The 17,037-nt window shown below is 40.3% G+C and overlaps 3 protein-coding genes across 6 annotated transcripts; 1 reads left to right on the top strand and 2 right to left on the bottom strand.

Moving 5' to 3' along the window:
* Positions 1-213: 213 nt before the first annotated feature.
* On the bottom strand, positions 214-10,716 carry ptdss1a (phosphatidylserine synthase 1a). 2 transcript variants are annotated; one of them, XM_086113879.1, is made up of 13 exons: positions 10,353-10,716; positions 9,497-9,588; positions 9,030-9,074; positions 8,810-8,934; positions 8,485-8,643; positions 8,262-8,413; positions 7,320-7,461; positions 5,722-5,804; positions 5,168-5,233; positions 4,774-4,873; positions 4,287-4,355; positions 2,758-2,824; positions 214-1,844 (listed from the first exon to the last, which is right to left on the bottom strand). In XM_086113879.1, the coding sequence occupies exons 1-13, from the start codon at positions 10,535-10,537 to the stop codon at positions 1,750-1,752; spliced, it is 1,380 nt and encodes a 459-aa protein (XP_085970005.1). In that variant the 5' UTR covers positions 10,538-10,716; the 3' UTR covers positions 214-1,749. The 2 variants fall into 2 exon arrangements, with proteins under 2 accessions (XP_085970005.1, XP_085970004.1); XM_086113878.1 differs by having other exon boundaries at positions 5,722-5,834.
* Positions 10,717-11,077: 361 nt separating this feature from the next.
* Positions 11,078-13,083, bottom strand: LOC147203716 (uncharacterized). Its single transcript, XM_086113434.1, is given in 8 exon segments — positions 11,078-11,085; positions 11,450-11,481; positions 11,483-11,526; positions 11,614-11,730; positions 11,804-11,917; positions 12,039-12,095; positions 12,189-12,284; positions 12,925-13,083. Coding segments are annotated over 8 exon segments (627 nt in total).
* Positions 13,084-13,360: 277 nt separating this feature from the next.
* On the top strand, positions 13,361-16,979 carry LOC147203717 (uncharacterized). Of its 3 annotated transcripts, XM_086113928.1 has the most exons (7): positions 13,361-13,476; positions 14,619-14,661; positions 14,913-15,088; positions 16,348-16,467; positions 16,551-16,607; positions 16,679-16,783; positions 16,866-16,979. In XM_086113928.1, the coding sequence occupies exons 3-7, from the start codon at positions 14,924-14,926 to the stop codon at positions 16,965-16,967; spliced, it is 549 nt and encodes a 182-aa protein (XP_085970054.1). In that variant the 5' UTR covers positions 13,361-13,476; positions 14,619-14,661; positions 14,913-14,923; the 3' UTR covers positions 16,968-16,979. The 3 variants fall into 3 exon arrangements, with proteins under 3 accessions (XP_085970054.1, XP_085970052.1, XP_085970053.1); XM_086113926.1 differs by lacking the exon at positions 13,361-13,476 and having other exon boundaries at positions 14,530-14,661; XM_086113927.1 differs by lacking the exon at positions 13,361-13,476 and having other exon boundaries at positions 14,562-14,661; positions 14,982-15,088.
* The last annotated feature ends 58 nt before the right edge of the window (positions 16,980-17,037 follow it).

The raw sequence follows: 17,037 nt of genomic DNA on the forward strand, positions 1-17,037 counted from the left end.
GTTTTTCCCAGCCTTTGAGCCAATGCACGTTTTACATTTGAAAAATATGGCAAACCACCAAATCAAGTGACAAAATATAATTACTTTAGAACATTATGAATCATTTTCTCGACAAAAGGTGACTTCACACCTCATCAGTATCGCCTTCTATCTGGTTGGTTTTCCTCAGACGCGACAGTTTCTTGGGATGAGGCAAAGAATGACTCTGTTAAGAACATGTAAAACATTTTAATGTGGTTCAGTATTATTTCACAGTGATATAGTACGGTACAAGTAATTTTCCATGTCATTGTTTTTGGCAAATTCCGTATATTATGTATCCAGGAAAAAAATCATGTACCATAGACAGGAACCTTTGTCTGACACCATTTGCTGGTCTCAAAAATCGGATTTGTCAGGAATTGTTAATTAGAGGTGCATCATCACTTAAATATCATTCATCATTCCCAAAAATGTAAGTACGTACGATACAGGCGTCAAAGTACAAATGCAATTAAGTGAAAAAGCGCAATCTCCGTTATGGCTGCGTGGAATATCCGGATGAAAACACAACTGCAGTCATCTGCTCAGACCACCTATGTTGACACACAAACTTCAGGACAAACGTGCTTGTATACCTGGACAAAACTGCAAGACTCTAATCCTAAAAGTGAACTTGACATGAGAATACTCACTCGTACAAACACGAGTAGGCAAAATTTGGTGAATTAGTTCTCAGCGGTGCTATTGCACAAGGTTCACGTACTGCTTGAGCCGATGGCACGAAACCCAAATGAATCTTTAATGAACAAAGATGAAATGCACAAAGCCCCAAATTAGTCTTCATGCACACGGAGAGAATTGAGACAGAGGGAACATACATACAGGCACAAAAGGTGAAATTAACTTTTAAAAATTACAGTGGGGGGAGGGGGATATGCTGCCATTATGGTTAGCTGCTTTGTTGTGTGTAACATTGCAACCATGCACGTGTAACAAGATTACCGGCAATCCTGTACTCTGGTGAACAATACAAAATCCAAATATTTGCCCTTCATTACAATCGCGGTAACACACACACAAAAAACAAAACACCAAAATAGCAGCCATTAATAGACGAGGCGTAAAAACACAAATAATAATCCCAACATTATAAATGTGCAGTTCAGAGCCAACCTTCTGCAAAGTGCGTTAGACATGTGCTTTGTTTTGTTCCAGGTCAAAAATGCTCTTGTGATGCCCCGCCCACATTCAAGTTATGGTCACCAATAGTGTCAACGTACATTGGCGAAACATTTGTAAACCGACAACATGTAACGCCTTCTTATTATGAAAAAAAAAAAAAAGATTTGACGATTTCTGTGCCCGAAACACAGATGCTCAATTCTCATTCTCATTTCTACATGGTGGCTTTAAATAGTTTGGAGCGTAAAGAATGATATCGTGTGTCAGAGCAGGTCTGTCTGTAATTGATCAACTCCACAGAGCATGCGGCTAACAGTAAAAGTTGGCAGTTATTTATTACAGCTTTTTCACAAACACACGTACCGTGTATTTACACACACACACACCTGTCAACAGTGGTGTTAGAGCTTTTACGAGCACAGCATGTTATGGGTGTGCCGTTCTAACAACACTGCACGTACCAGTTGTTTCTCTTGGAGGACAGGGGGGAGGGGGGGGGGGTGAGGGGGCTCCGACTCGTCCGAGAAGTTTATGCCCCCATTAGAACCATTTTTGGGTGCGTTTAGGAACCTATTCCTGTGATTGCTACTGGCTCTCCAGGCCATTAACGGAGTTGAGCTTTCCTGAGCCCTTTCCTCTCAGTCTGATTTTGGGGCAGTCACCTCCCACCTCAGTCTCTCCTGAAACACACAAAGCTCTCACCATGAATGCAAGCATGATAGCAAGAATAGAGATGGAAACACGAGCAGTTTAAGGTCAAACTTGGATTGTGTCTTTTTCAAGTTCCGTGAAGGCCCCGCTGACCTGACAAAACTGTGTTTTGCCTCTCATTTGGAGAACCGTGAGAGCAGGAAAAGTCTTCTTTTCATTTCTTCAAAGTGATGTTATGATAGTCTTCCCATTTTACAGTGAGAGCATTGGAGCAGGCACTTTGGGATATTTTAAAATGTGTTTTCATACATTTAGATGTTTAAATCATGTCAACAATGTTCTTAATATTTTGTCCTATGCACAACCACCAGTCTAATTACAGCATTGGTGATGAATATTGCATTTTCTGAATATGGATGAAGCAACAAAAGCTATTTGATTTTACGCACAAGGCCAGTCAACAGCAAGTGGGAAAATGGCCATCCCAAGATGGATATAAAAATGGGTGGATTTTACTCCAAGATGGCACGAAAGGGCTGACTAATAGGAAAGTAGTAATTGGTGGATTGTTGACGTGATACATCTTGACTGAGACAACCATCTTTGTATGCTAGGGAGAAGACCAATTTAGTCTGGGTTGTTTCAGAGATCTTTGTCGCATGTTCATTTACATGCACTTGCAGCACTTTCCTTTTTTTTTTTTTTTAAATTAAATATCTGTAACCCATTTATTTGTAAGGGTAATGTAAGATGAGCGTGAAATGAGATTTGGGGTATCATTTGTGGCATACTAAATGTACAGTATAAAGTATTCAAATGGGCACTTATAACTTATAAGTGCCCATTTGAAATACTTCTGGATTTGTGCTATTCGCAGCAGGGCTCCTTCCCAATCCCCCTTGAATAGTCGTGATTAACAGTACATAAAACAATTCATTGTACCTGTAAACTCTTCTGGCATATCGTCAGCAAACTCTGTGTAATTGCTATCCTCACATTCGGACAAGCTCTGCGGGAGATACACACGGCACACACACACACACACACAGCGTCAAACGGACAAATCACATTCACCCTTCAACTACCTGCCTAGCAAACCAAAAGATATCTCTGCAGCAGCTTAACTGTCACAGAGGTGACCTTGCGGTACGCTTCAGTTCGTAATCATTCAGAGGTTGGAGGAGGTTAGTTGCCATGACATTTGTAATTTGGTTTTTTACATTCCATCACGGTGACCCGACTGAGGATAAGTGGTACAGAAAATGGTTTAATGAATAGTTAAGATTAGCTAACATTCTGTGAGGTACAGAAAATGGTTTAATGAATAGTTAAAATTAGCTAACATTCTGTGACTACTACTGTGTCGTGAGACTTCTCACATTCTGTTGCTCTTAAAGTATTCTCAATAAAATAACTGCAAAAGCAAGATAACTTTGCATTCTAACAAACTGTAATAATCGGAAGGTTTACTTTTTCAGTCTTTTTCCTAACAAAACAGACAAAAAATATATGTCATTTGCAAAATAAAATAAAAGCCAAGTAAATATTTACAAGAAACTCTTGCACATGTCACATACAATTTTGTAACTGTTATTTTGGACTTAATCTGCAAATGAGCTGGCTGATCCGTCAGTTGTAAGAATCAAAAGTGACCCTTGAGTTGAGCAAATGACTTTTCTCCCCTCAATATTTTGTCCCTCCCCAATAAATAAATAAATACATAAATACATTTGAAATTTTCAAGATGCGCCGTATGTAAACTGTCATGGAAGGCGTGCGCAACAACATGTGCACATAGGAGTGACATCCCAACAACCAGTCGACAAAGATTTTTTTAATATGTCCCTTTTCTGAAGAAAAAAAAATGGGTGGGGGATCAGCTCAGCTCTGGGTGAAAATGCATTGCACTAAGTATGGAATGGGATCCCAACACTGCATTGGTAAAGCAATGGCGGTAGAGGGTGTTCAGTAACAACGCTGGCTATGTTTACTCAACATTTAGACGACGCACAAATGAAGAAAATGACAAAGAGCAACAGCAAATAGTAAAGGCTCCCCTATTTCACTTTTACACGGCAATACATGGATGGGAAATATTCAACAGCGATGTGCACACTTTGGCCGCACAATTACTGTATGCTGTTGTGAGCACAAGGAATTCGACCCGTTCTGGCCCCTTTATTCATTGAAACCACAGAATGCATTTTCTCAAAAAAGTTTTTACCATAGAGAAGATGTGAACTCAGAATGAAAGCAAATAATTATTTACAAGCGTGACTGCACTCATGGAAATGTTTGCTGCTGTAAATGATCGGCCCCTCAACTCAACAGGTGAATAGTGAAATGGGCCTGACCTCCAAAAAGTACTGATGTCACTTTTATGGAATATCATGGCTGTTTAGATACCAGTATGTTTTTCTACTTCTCCTGAGGACCATATATAGACGAACAGATCAAAATAAAGCATATACCTTTTCTCTCGGACCATAGTTCTCTGCGCACGACACCATTCCAAACAAACAAAGGAATGTAATGAAGGCCTACAACAGAAAAGCCAGAACAAAGGTAATTAACAAGACATGTTATTTGCAAAGAAGAAAAATGATTTATGATGTCACAGCACATGAAAGTAATAATATGGGAATGGTTGCTGGGTAAGTGCTTTGATGTGATGGCATGACATCATTTCTGACTCTTACTAATGATTGTAATATTTTTACTGAACCAGTCTGTTCTATTTGATGTTCCAAACAGAGCACAGATGTATTGCTTTCGTCTGGAATCCTGTCTAGGCACATTACTCCGAATGCATGTATCTCAGCGTTCACACAAGAACAGGTTTTGACACAAGATTAAACGGAGGCGACACAAATAAGCTCACAGGTTACTATCGGCACCAGACCGCACTAGTTTACTATTGACACAAAAACAAAAGAGTGCTGTCGATGCTGATCTTACCAAGCACAGCAGCCAGAGGATCACATAGAGGATCTGGGTTTTGGAGAACAAGTCCTGTCCGAATTTGATGCAGGCTAGCGCCTCGAGAAAGGCTATGGCCCTGGGCAAAATGAGAGGAACAACCAAACATAACATGGCAAATCCCCAACCGCCTTCAGTTGACTTAACTCACAGAAAAAGCAACATGTGCTGCTTTACGGACCAGAATGTTTGTGAGATTTGTGTGATAGGAATGTGAGGAAACAAACCGGCTTACAGCTATGGTGAGAAATCAATTCGTCATGGTTTAACGTTACTACATTTCTCAGCCTCAATAAGCCCGCAGCGGCTCTCGATAACATTTCACATTTGTTTCACTGTATGAAAGGTCCTTTGTGGCGGGAGGCTCACTTACCCGAACACCCAACACTGGGTCCCAACTCTCTTACACTGGGTGTCTGTGAGGTAGGCGTAATATTGCCTGTAGCAAACGCAAACAAAATGTCAGGTTAGAGTGAGAAGAATTGGATATATGGTAACTGGGGATGTTCTATCCCACTTTATTTTCAGACCCATATAGCGGAGTATTCACTCCGAGTGCTCACGGATACAGAGTATCGATACCTCCCGTACTTTCATATATGCTGCATGAAATTTCATTTAACACAATTACAAAAATAAAAAAATGTGAGCAAATACTTTTTTTTTCTGACGCACATGATTCGCCAAAGTGCCCAACAGCCATAGTATAGCGCGAACTACTGCGGAGAAGGACTTACTCAATGTCATTTTCTTTTCCCTCTTTTGCTTTAAGTATCGGTTGCTGGTATCAGCAGCCTCAACGAGTATCCGATACCTCAAAATAAGGCTGGTATCGCCCCGATATGGCACTTGGTATCAGTATTCGTCCATCCCGAATGGTTCCGATACAAATGTCCCCCCGACCCCGTAGACAGAACAGTGTTTCACCTGACTGTTGGTGCTGTGATGATGCCAATAAACAGGATCCGACACCAGCTGAGGGCGTGGCTTGCCGGAAAGACGAATATGTGCTTGAGGAAAAACGTGTTTAACTCGGTCAACTGGGAAGCAGACAATAAATGATATTTAATACAATGGCACGCTACGAAGCCGCGTCATTATTTCACAATAAATCCCGAGTCAGTATTTACAGTCAACGTAACCGTTAGAGATCATCCGGTGCCGTGGGAAATAACCCAAGGTCGTAAATTTGATCATTTACACCGAATAATATATCTTTGTTCATCTATCTGTGAAAGTAACAGACAGTCGAGTGACAGACGGAAGAATGAAATGCTCTTCCATTAGATGGCAAAAGGTGCAATAAGCCCCGTTTATCCACCTGTTGCCATTTATAGATGAAGATATCATGTCTCCCTGTGAGTATATCAGCTATGTATTCAACTAAACACACCAAGATTTCACACCAAGTGAATCTGTGAATCCACTGACACAAAATCATTATTCTACTATATCGAATTTTTGTCACTTTTTGGGGGGGGGGGGGGGGGTACCATGAGATTTTTCTACTGCAACATATGTGCCATGGTGGTTAGTTGAGCGTCTGTCGGCTCCATTTATCGACTTTACGTGGACATTTTGGCGGCAACTCTCCTTCCCTGTAATTGTTGTGAAAGCGTGAGTAAAGAAATTACGTTTTTGATTGACTGCTAGATCAGAGAACAAGATGACATCTATAGTCGGATAAACAACTCAAAACATTCAAGTCCCTGTTGTGTTTTGGGATTTGTTAAGCCCTCCTTTACATTACAAAATGTGACAATAAAACTGTTAGCTAATTTTCATTATTCATATTCGTGATCATTTTTGATGACTTCAGCACATTTTCCATGGTCGGCTCCATACAGTATATTCGTAAGATTTTTCACTTGTTGACAACAAAGCCCAAGGAAACACAAATATATGCCGAATTGAGCAGAACGTTACAAAACAGAGCAGTATTTTTGAGCATCACTTTGTGCTAGCTCCTCGCATTCCCATACAATATAATGAGAGTGAAGGCTTGCTGCGGTGCTATTCTCTCCTTTGGCCGGCAGCCTCGTTCAGCGAACCAGCTGAACTGTCCGCCCGCTGGGCCGAGCGCCATCGCTCCCCCCCTGATCCATTCTTCAAGACTGGTAATTACTGCTTGGAGCCTCCAGAGAGGGGAGAGCTGTGCGGCCATGTGCATGACGATATTGCTTCATTGAGTGTCCATATAAAAGGGGACGCACAGCGTGTTGCCATGGCAGACAAACGCAAAAGAGAAGGCAGCTTGGGTGGTATGCAAAGCGACGGCACTCAAAATCGTACCCTCCTTTATTAATTGCACCCGAGTAATCCAGTCTGGCTTTGCCTCTTTACGGGATTAGCGGTTAATGCGCAGACAGCAGCACACCCCGTGAATTAAATGGATCCAAGTGAAGCGGGTTTTAGATTTCATCCACGGAGGCGCCAATTAGATTAGCCACGATTCAGTACACCAAACACACAGGATGATCTCCGGCTGGCCGCCGTTGAGACATTGGGAAGGCCCCTTGACCCACCTGCCAGATGATCATGAAGAGATAGACGCCCATCACTCGCTGCAGGGAAGACTTCGGATCCAACCAGCGCACGTAAGTCCAGCTCGCCGGCGTGAACTGTAAAACGGCTCGCTTGATCTTCCCCGTCGTGGTGTGGATGTCCCTGTTGGGGGACACAAGGAAAGGATGACAGGGATTTATAATAAGTGTTGAGTAATGTACGTAATTATTAAGCCACCAACACTTATTCCAGACTTGTCTTTCCATTCTGTGATGAATAAACATCTCATCCCTAGTGGTAACACCTTCAAGCTTAAGGTCATCTTGCTTGATAGCGCAGCTGAGTAATACGGTCTTTTGCAGGGTTTGGCAAACGTTTGTGCTCAAGCACCACATTTGATTTGATGATCACACTGCTTCTCAATTCAGAATTATAGGATATGTATGTGATACGTCTACAGTATGAACCTATTAAGTCAGTAAAAGCCTAATATGCCCTCGGCGCGAGTAGGGGAAAATGCTTTTGACCGGCTTCTTGTGTCTGTATTTTACTGCCCCCAGGTGGTCGAGAACAGAAGAAGCAGCACAATGTCCATTGAACTGAAGCAAATAATGTGGCAAAAACTGTTTTAGTCTTTAGATTTAAAAATGCCATTACTGTTTAAGAAGCACAGTAGTATAGAGTGCTATTTTCCTTAAGAAAATACAATAAAATGTTTTCCTTTTGGGGGTGTGGGGGAGGATCGGATCAATGGCATTTCCATTCATTACAATGGGGAATGTAATGAGTTACGAAGGAAGTCACGGAACATATTTATTATCTTTGTATCTGAAGGAACCACTGTATTTCAGACATCAGTACAGCTACAAATGTGCCTGTTGCTCCTGTTAAAGAAAAAGGACACGGAATACAAACTTTTGGAAAACAACACCTTTCAGTTATTTCCAACTTTCAGGACATACTTAATACTGGCCCAGTGGTAAGTCCTCATCTCCAGAAACCGGCACACCGTCATGCCCAGCCAAATGCCGCCACCATTACACAAGAGGATGTCAAGAATCACCTGGTCCCACCAGCACTCGGCAAAATTAGGCAGCAGATGCATGAAAAAGAGCTGAAGGAACCACATGTGAGACTTAACTTCACAGATGCAAAACCTACGTCGAATATGGCATGAAGCGGTACCTCCGTGAGCTCCCAGGTAATACTGATGGTCCAGCAGAGGCCGTAGCTTCGGATCAGGAGGGCCTTCATGCCCCAACCCCAGAAATGGCTGAATGCAAAGATGTCAAAATGGCTGAGAATTCTCTCCCAGGTGATGTCATGGCAGTTGACTGCATACTCCTAAAAAGGGAGCGGGACACACACCCTCAGCAACTGCTAACAGATACTGTAGAATGAAATTGAGCTATTCCAGTAAAACCTCCAAAGTGGAACACAAATAGATCCGTGACACTGGTTGACTTAATAGTTGTTGTACTTTCAAAACACATGACAAATGAATCCTCACCATAATGTCTGCCTCTCTCTGGGCATAGCGCAAGTTTGGATCAAGCCAGTACATTAACTGTTTAACCTGCTGCCAGTTCAGGAAGATGATGAAAACCAGGAAGAGGAAGTACAGCACACTCAGACCTGAACAGGAAAGAGTTATTTTAGATAACAGAGGAAGTGGGACTGCAAAAAAAAAAAAAAAAAAAAACTGCTTTCATTCTTTCATCAGTACTTACCAAAGACTATTCTCCATATTGCTGGATGAGGTCTAGTGAATGGACCTGCAGAAAATGAATACCGGTAATGCGAATGTGTTCAAACATGCAACTGACAACTTTGTTTTTCTTCTTTCTACCCCCCAAATTTGCTGCTGTAGACTGTAAATTTACCCAGTGTGGGACAAATAAAGGATATCTTATCTAAACGATTGATTCCCAATCACTACATATACTGTTAAGGTACCTCAAGCTAGTTGCTTCAATTGTAGATTACCTTTACCTGAAGTTGTGGTTTTGGAGATTCAAGGGCTCAGCCTGACAGCAACCATATTAACTGCATTATTTCAGTCAACAGTACTGTATACACCTTTTGTGACATATTAGTTTGGTGGTGTGCTGTTACATTTTTTGACTATAAAATATGTGACGGTAAACAAAAGACATTAAGACACTGAGCAAAATAAGGTTTGTCATATGAAACTCACCATTGGGAAATGCCAAAACACTGATAACAAGGAAGAAAGAGATCACCAGAATCAAACCAACCCAAAGATTGCTGTCAGGATTTCCATCATCTCTGTAAATTAAAAAAAAAAAAAAGTAAATACAACACAATTTGTTCAACCAGCAGTTAAAACAGACAATCTCAAGGCCTATTATGTATACGTTTCTGAAGTATTGAGTGTGCACTATTCATTTAGCAAGGTTCGCAGAGAAAAGAATACATACACAAGCAAGACAGTAACCTCTATAACAATAAAAAAAATGTCAGTTTTCTTATACATAAAAGTTTTGGTTTTATAGGTTGGGCTTAACACAAAAATAAAGTCAGTGATTCTAGTCACTGATGTTTACAAAAATATATAAAGCTTTTTAAAAAATATATTTGTACTTTGTAGGGGAACTTTTAGATGCGATTTATCAGAATTCGAATAATTGTTCTGCCTTAAGAAAAAAACAAGAAAATGTTATAAATTAAACATTTCTGCAAACGACAGGTCGATACGTTACAAACACGCGCGCGCGCACGCACACACACACACGCGCGCGATATAGCGGGGACGCCATAGAGCGAGGGAACACTCCATTCTTGTGGCCGTTTGTTGCAAATGGAGAAACGGCATCCTTTCATTTCCGTTAAAAGAAACGTTTGTGGTTTTCAAAGCGAGTTTAAAAGCGCCACCGTGTCCTAACTCACCCCAATGACATGTATTTCGTTGACTTAGTTTGAGAGAATATGAAGTATAAGCTGTGACCGTGACTCAATCAGAGCATCACAGTCACTGTTAGCCACCTGCTAGCTTCCCGAGCTAACCTTTTTTTTTCCCCGAGCATGCTTACCTCGCAAAGGCGAAATACATCAGACAGAGTACCGTGCAAGTTAGCAACGTGATGGTGTGCGGCCGGTAGAAGAACTCTATCGTTATGTCCTCGACCTGCTGCTCGTTTATCATTCTGAAATGCATCCTGTAGTTCACGTCATCCTTGCTCAGGGTATGAGACCCTCCGCTATACAATGACATCATGGCGGAGCAGCTGTCGGCTCCAAGCCCCCTCGCCCAAACGGCACCGGGGACGCTTAGCCAGCCATACGAAGGCAAACGTAATGGGAGGAATTAACACACATCACTACTGTAATAGATAGCGTACGAGTAGGAAGCATGACGTCGTAGAAAGGAAACGCTGAGGAGAAAACGAAAACAGGAGGCTGATGATGAGTTTTGATTGGCGTAAACGTAGCAGGGAGTGTCCCTGAGAAGCGGTAGAATTCATTGGCTGTTCTCCATCACGTGCTGGAATGTTTTTGTTTTGAATCTGATCTTACAACACACAGAAATCTTCTAAATTACATCACCCATGCAATAATCATGCCGTAGAGAAAAAAAACACGTAAAATAACATTTGAATGTCAAATGAAGTTACACTGAAAACACCCAGTTTTTCTGCAAGGGAAATCGCCTTGACGTTTCTGTGTTTGTTTCCCTCTAGTGGTTGTTTATTGCTCTGCATAATAAACAAAATTAGGGCCAAAATATGGCCCGCTAGCCACGTACGGCCTGATCCGTTCAGCAATCTGGCCCACCGACATTTACATGATCAACAGTACTTTAGTATGTGTTGCGTTAATTGGGTCCTTTTCTCAAGTGGTAGCTTAAATGTTTTCATTCCTTTTGTCTTGATTTATCTAATTAGAGAATAGTCGCTTCAAAAATTATACAGTGCAAGGCAATGCTTGATTTTATAAGAACCATCAACATACATTTGTTTTTAGTTTTGAATGATGAGACTTAATGTAAAACAAATTCAAAAACATAAGAAATATGTGTACAGAGACAATTTTTAAAAAATTATTACAACAAGAAAATATGAATAAATGTTGGCACATACACTCATACGTTGTCGGTGAGGTGACAACACTGATGAGCCAATAATATTACTCAAAAGCAGTGCGTTGATCTTGTTAGGTTGTTGTTGCATCAGCCTGTTAATCCTCCAGTCTCATCTGAACAATGGGCTGCAGGTGAAAGTGCTCAGCATTAGTTTGATTGTTTGAAGTTAGATAGTTTGAAGGTGAAGTGCATCAAATGTAAGGCAACATTACCAGCATGTTGAAATGTTGTCTGCACACTGCTTTACTCTGCCAGTAGATCAGAAATAAGGCAATCAAGCATTGAACCACAAACAAGCCTGCAACCGTTGCCTTGATTCCTGTTTGCAGCTGTGGGAAAGAATGAGAGGAATCTCATTTTGAGCCTTCCAGAAAGGAGTAAAAATACAAATATTCAACTCACCTTGAGCTCGTGGGAGGTAACGTCCTGAATCAAGCGGTGGTCGAGCAGTGAGAGGCAAAGTAACACAACCGACTCCACGAAGCTGATGATGTTCAGACTGAAGGACACCTTGGTCTAGGGGGGAAAAAAAAACAAAACCTCAAACCCACAAACCCCGTCAAAAACATCTTTGCCATCCAAAGCAACACTTCTAAAACAACACAATTAAAGACCATTTCCCCCAAAGTCTACTTACCACACGCATGTTGGGGACACATCCTGCCGCATAGGTCAGCATTCCACAGAGCACAAACTAACAGTGATAAAACATACAAACCAAGTCGAAAAATCACCAATTAGCGCATATCATTTGAAAATAAATTAAAAAGGATAAGAGTTAATTTACCAGAATGCTCGGAAAGATCAGGAGCATGTCAGCCGAACTCTGATAGAACATCAGACCTAGACTGACAAGTGACACTCCAGTAAAACATTGTGCTGCCTGCATATGTAAAAGAAGAAGAGGAATCAGCATCCATTTACAGCACGAATACCCAACCACTCTGCCATGACCTTGGGAAATGAGCCCATTTCCCTGAATTGGGCAGGAAGTGATCATTTATTTACAACAAACAGCAGTGCGAACAAAGCCAATGTCAGTCACTCCCAGAGTGCTCGCTGGATGGCCGCAAGGTGTTAGGGCGTCACTATGGAGTTGGAAAATCTTTCCTCCAGGGATACCGGGCCATTGGCGGAATTGTGCCAAGCCCTAGTGCGCTATAACGTGGCCACGGTAGAGAAACTGTTTGTGCATTGAGCCGTTCCCCAGCTGCTTCTCAAAGGACATTAAACTCAGATGTGTGTTGTTGTTTTTTTAATTTTAAAAAATAAATCTGAAATTCCTGATGTGGTCACCACACCCCTGAAAACTATGTGTTTGTCCACCTTCACGGAAGTGGGCAGAGATTATAGGCCGCACCAAGAAGTAAATCAAACTGCATTAACCATATATATATATATATATATATATATATATATACTGTATTTTTGTTTTTACGTACATACAGTACATACATACATACACACACACACACACACACACACACACACACACACATACACATTTACACACACTCACTTACTCCAAGAGGTTTTGGGAATCCATTGTAAGCAAAAACCTTGAACGTATCTTGGAACACACATTGGAACTCTTGCAGCATCACACGGCTGCGTCTTTCACTGTCCTTCCTGATGGGAATATTGATGATCATGGAGTCGTCACACACAAACGTCTTCCTCATTGTACCTTTTGGAACATGAAAGGTCACAGGGTGATGTTTGGGTGTTGATCCACTGAAAGCAACATATTGGATTTACCTCACCCGATGTTGGTCCAATGAGTTTAACAAGGAAACGATGATGAAGATGACTTTCACTCACATGTAGAACGAATACACAGAGTTGAAACCTTGAAAAAGGACCCCAAATAAATTTGATATTTAACTCCACCTCATATGTTGCGAAGCGAGTACGTACCTTATAAAATGCACGCTTTCAAGTCACGCAGGATGATCTTGCAGCCAAGTGTCAAGTGAGGAAGTGACAAGTGTGACCTGTTCCCTTTGTCACATCTTCTCACATAGAATTCTAGTTAAGAAAGGAACTTGTTGAAGGGACAACCACATTCTGACACGGTAAGTCACAATCCGCTTGCACACTTTAACAACTCAAATCTGGAGTAAACGCTGCACCGGTTAAGATCAAGATCAAAGATTTGATTCAATTAAGTTGACCGTACATGTCACTGTACTCTCATGCAGTTCTTATGGGGTATTAAATTGACAAATCTTTTATTAAAAACCTCAACGTCTGTGCGCTAAACTATATTGTGTCACATCAAATATATCAAGTACTAGTAGTACAAAATCCCAAGGAAACTTAAAATAAGTCTTTCAAATAAAATGTAAGAATTACGAGTATGTTACGTGGGCATATAAAATGTCATTCATACACTGAACAATATAAGACAACATGTTAGCAAATTTGATATTATCATCTACAAAATTAATCTGCAAGAAAAACTACTACACTGAAATAAATGTGTTGAATTTACTACATTTTATTTTGTCATGTGGCTGCACAAAATAAAATAATCTGGATCCGGTTACATTTTTTTAAGGAGATGTACAGGCTGTATAATAAATGTACCTGGATCCAGAAAACTCAACCCACATTTTTTTCAGTGTAGACCTTCTTTTAGAGTACCGTACTTCTTTTTTTTTTTTAATTAGTTTTTCCTCAGTAGTAGACAGGACTCAGGAAGGACAGCAACACTATTTTGTTACATGTGGACGTGATCATTCGAAAGTGTAAACCCTTGCAGAGATTTATAGGAATATATAAAATATAAAATAATTGCAAGGAATAATTCACGTGAGCAGATGAATATAATTCGTTCATAATAACAAATGTAGTTCAACTCAATTTGAACTTTTCAGAAAGTACACAGAAAAAAATGGTGCGTTGAATTCACTCCATTTTATTTTGGCGGGTGGTTGCACACAATAGAATCATCTGAGGTAGACCAAATATCTCCTTAAAAATGTATCTGGCTCCAGATGATTTTATTTCATGTAACCACTTGATAAAATTAAATAAAACAAATTCAGCACACTATTTCTTTCAATGTCAAAGGCTTTCACATGAATCAGTATACAAAAAGTAGCCCTCAGTTGCCATAACGTTGCTGACCCTTTCCTATCAAGTTCTGTCATACATGTGGTCACGTGTCACATATTTTGTTGTTGTCATGGATTTTGTGGCGATGGTGCCAAAGGATGGAGCCAAATGCAGGGAAGCAGTAGAAGCGAAGCGAGAAAGTAAGTGTAATTTAAAAAGAGGCAAACAACGAATGAGAATTGGAAATTTTGGTAGCGATTGTTGCAAGCATCATGAAAGTTGACATTTCTGATTTGCTTTCGTGGGCCACATAAAATGATATGGCGGGCCAGATCTGGCCCCCGGGCCTTGAATTTGACACTTGTGCTTTAGAACATTCTAAATAATACACAAGAAATGAAAATATGGACGACTTCACATCGAAGAACGTATTTTGATCATATACTTGCAGGTGAGTACAACATGGCTTGTTCAGATGTTAAAATGGCGATCCAAGAAGATGAGCAAGGCCTGTGTACAGACGACGACAAATTGCAGAGGCTGGTACGTTACCAAGCCACAAAGGTTGGAGAGGATGAGACCGAGGTTTTGCACGACCTGCTGCAGATGAAAACTGCTGTGTTCGGGGTAAGGCCGACCAGCACGCACAAAGTGCAGAATGTGACTGGAGCTATTCCTCCCACACTGAGCTCCAGTAGCCAACTTGTCGTGGGTGTGTTTTAGTACCAGGCCAGGATTTTTCAGGATAGTTAGGTTTTGATTTCATTTTAAATTCATTTTGTTTTAATTAGCCTTAGTGCGGGTTTGTGAGAATTGATACATTAACAAAAATTTAAAAAAGATTCAAAATTGCTTAGCTTAGTTGTAATTAGTTTTAGTATTCGTTTTTTTTAAATATATGAAATATTTGTCAAGTGTGAGATAAAAAAGAAAAAAGGTCAGAATTACCGCTAGTGCTGTGGAATAAAGTAAACTATCATCCCCAAACGACTGTTTGCTCATCCTTCTTCCATACGGTCGTAGAGTAATACCAAAATAATTGAATTCACTTAAAAGCAACCCTGAAAGCTCATTAAATGAATTGACTAAGACGAAAACAAATTTGACAAAGGCGAAAACAAAATTCCCTGCAGTTTTGGTTTTAGTTAATTTAATACAAGTAGAATGTAGTTTCAATTTTCATTTTCACTTTAAATCTTAAAAAACCCAACATCTTTTCTTTCAACTCTGCTCTAATTGTCAGCTTTGCCACGTCTGCTTTGCGTGGCTACTCATTTCTTATTCCATGACATGATATCAGTCATTGTAAAGGCAATCACAGCAGACTGTTTAATTTTCTTCCCTAATGACAAAAAAAAAAAAAAAACATTTGAGGAGCAGCGTTCCGTTCATTTCAAGTGAACGAGCAAAACAGTGATTTATCGGAGCACGCCATTTATAAGATGAAAATATGTTTTCAAAACGGCCCTGGAGGAATCGGAGTGAATGTTCTACATAATAAAAAAGTTCGTCATAGTCAATACACAGACAGATACTGTAGATAGAAGTTTTGCGGTGTATGGTTAAAGGATGTCCAGCCTGTTTGAGAGTCAGCAACAGGAAACTCCTTTCGGTTCTTGTGGTCTTCCTCTTAAATGATACAAAAAAAAAAGGGGTGCACGCATTGTAGACTGACATACTTTTATTGCAACAAAAATGAGTGCATCTAAATCTTTTTAAAAAAAATAAATATCTTCTGTTATGAAAAAGTGACTGAACGAGATGTTTGACTCAAGTTTTATTATTTACTATTTAGAGTAGGTGTGCACAGTTTTTATACACACTATTTCACATATTTTTAGAAACATCACTATTTATCGTAAATTGATATGGATCAATCATTGCAGTCCCTGCAGGTTGTCAGTGGACTGCCCAGTGTTGGAATTGGTCTTACGATGGCTGTAAGCCTGATGATCAATGAGTCGCTTGTCACGCTCTTCAGAGTTGCTCACGTGACCGGGATGCTCGTAAGAAGTCTTTTTTTTTTTCTTATCATTTTTTAAAAAACATTTATTCTTTTACAATCCTTTGAAAGTCTGCTGCTTTTCAGTTCATTATTGCAGGAGTTGTCTCCAGCGTAATGATAAGATATCCTGTTTTAATAACTGTAAGTACCAGTAAGTCTGTTTACGCTGCGTGCTCATCATTTCATTGAAATGACAACCAGGTTTCTTTCAGGTGTCCCTCGTGATCAACAAAGCGTGTATCGTTTTTGCAATAGTCGCCGTTGGTTTGATTACCACTGACCTGATACAATGGACTCATCAAGGAAATTATTTGATGGTGAGAGCGATTTTTGAAAAAATAAATACATGAATAAACATTTCATGATTAATCCCCACCCAACCCCCAAATGTCTCCGTAGATGGTGCTGATGGAACTTTGCATTTTGGGATTTCAGCTTTTGCTCAGTGTAATTCTCTGCGTGTGGATCTCCAAAGTGAAATGCGGCGCGTTGAATCATTAAACTCATTTGCAAACGAATGTTTGAATTGTGAGGACCGCCAAGTGTCTTCTTTTTTTCTCATCTCAATCTT

The sequence above is a fragment of the Hippocampus guttulatus genome, chromosome 6, assembly GCF_054856545.1.
Source record: "Hippocampus guttulatus isolate MCC_2025c chromosome 6, RoL_Hgut_1.0, whole genome shotgun sequence".
Classification (NCBI taxonomy): domain Eukaryota; kingdom Metazoa; phylum Chordata; class Actinopteri; order Syngnathiformes; family Syngnathidae; genus Hippocampus; species Hippocampus guttulatus.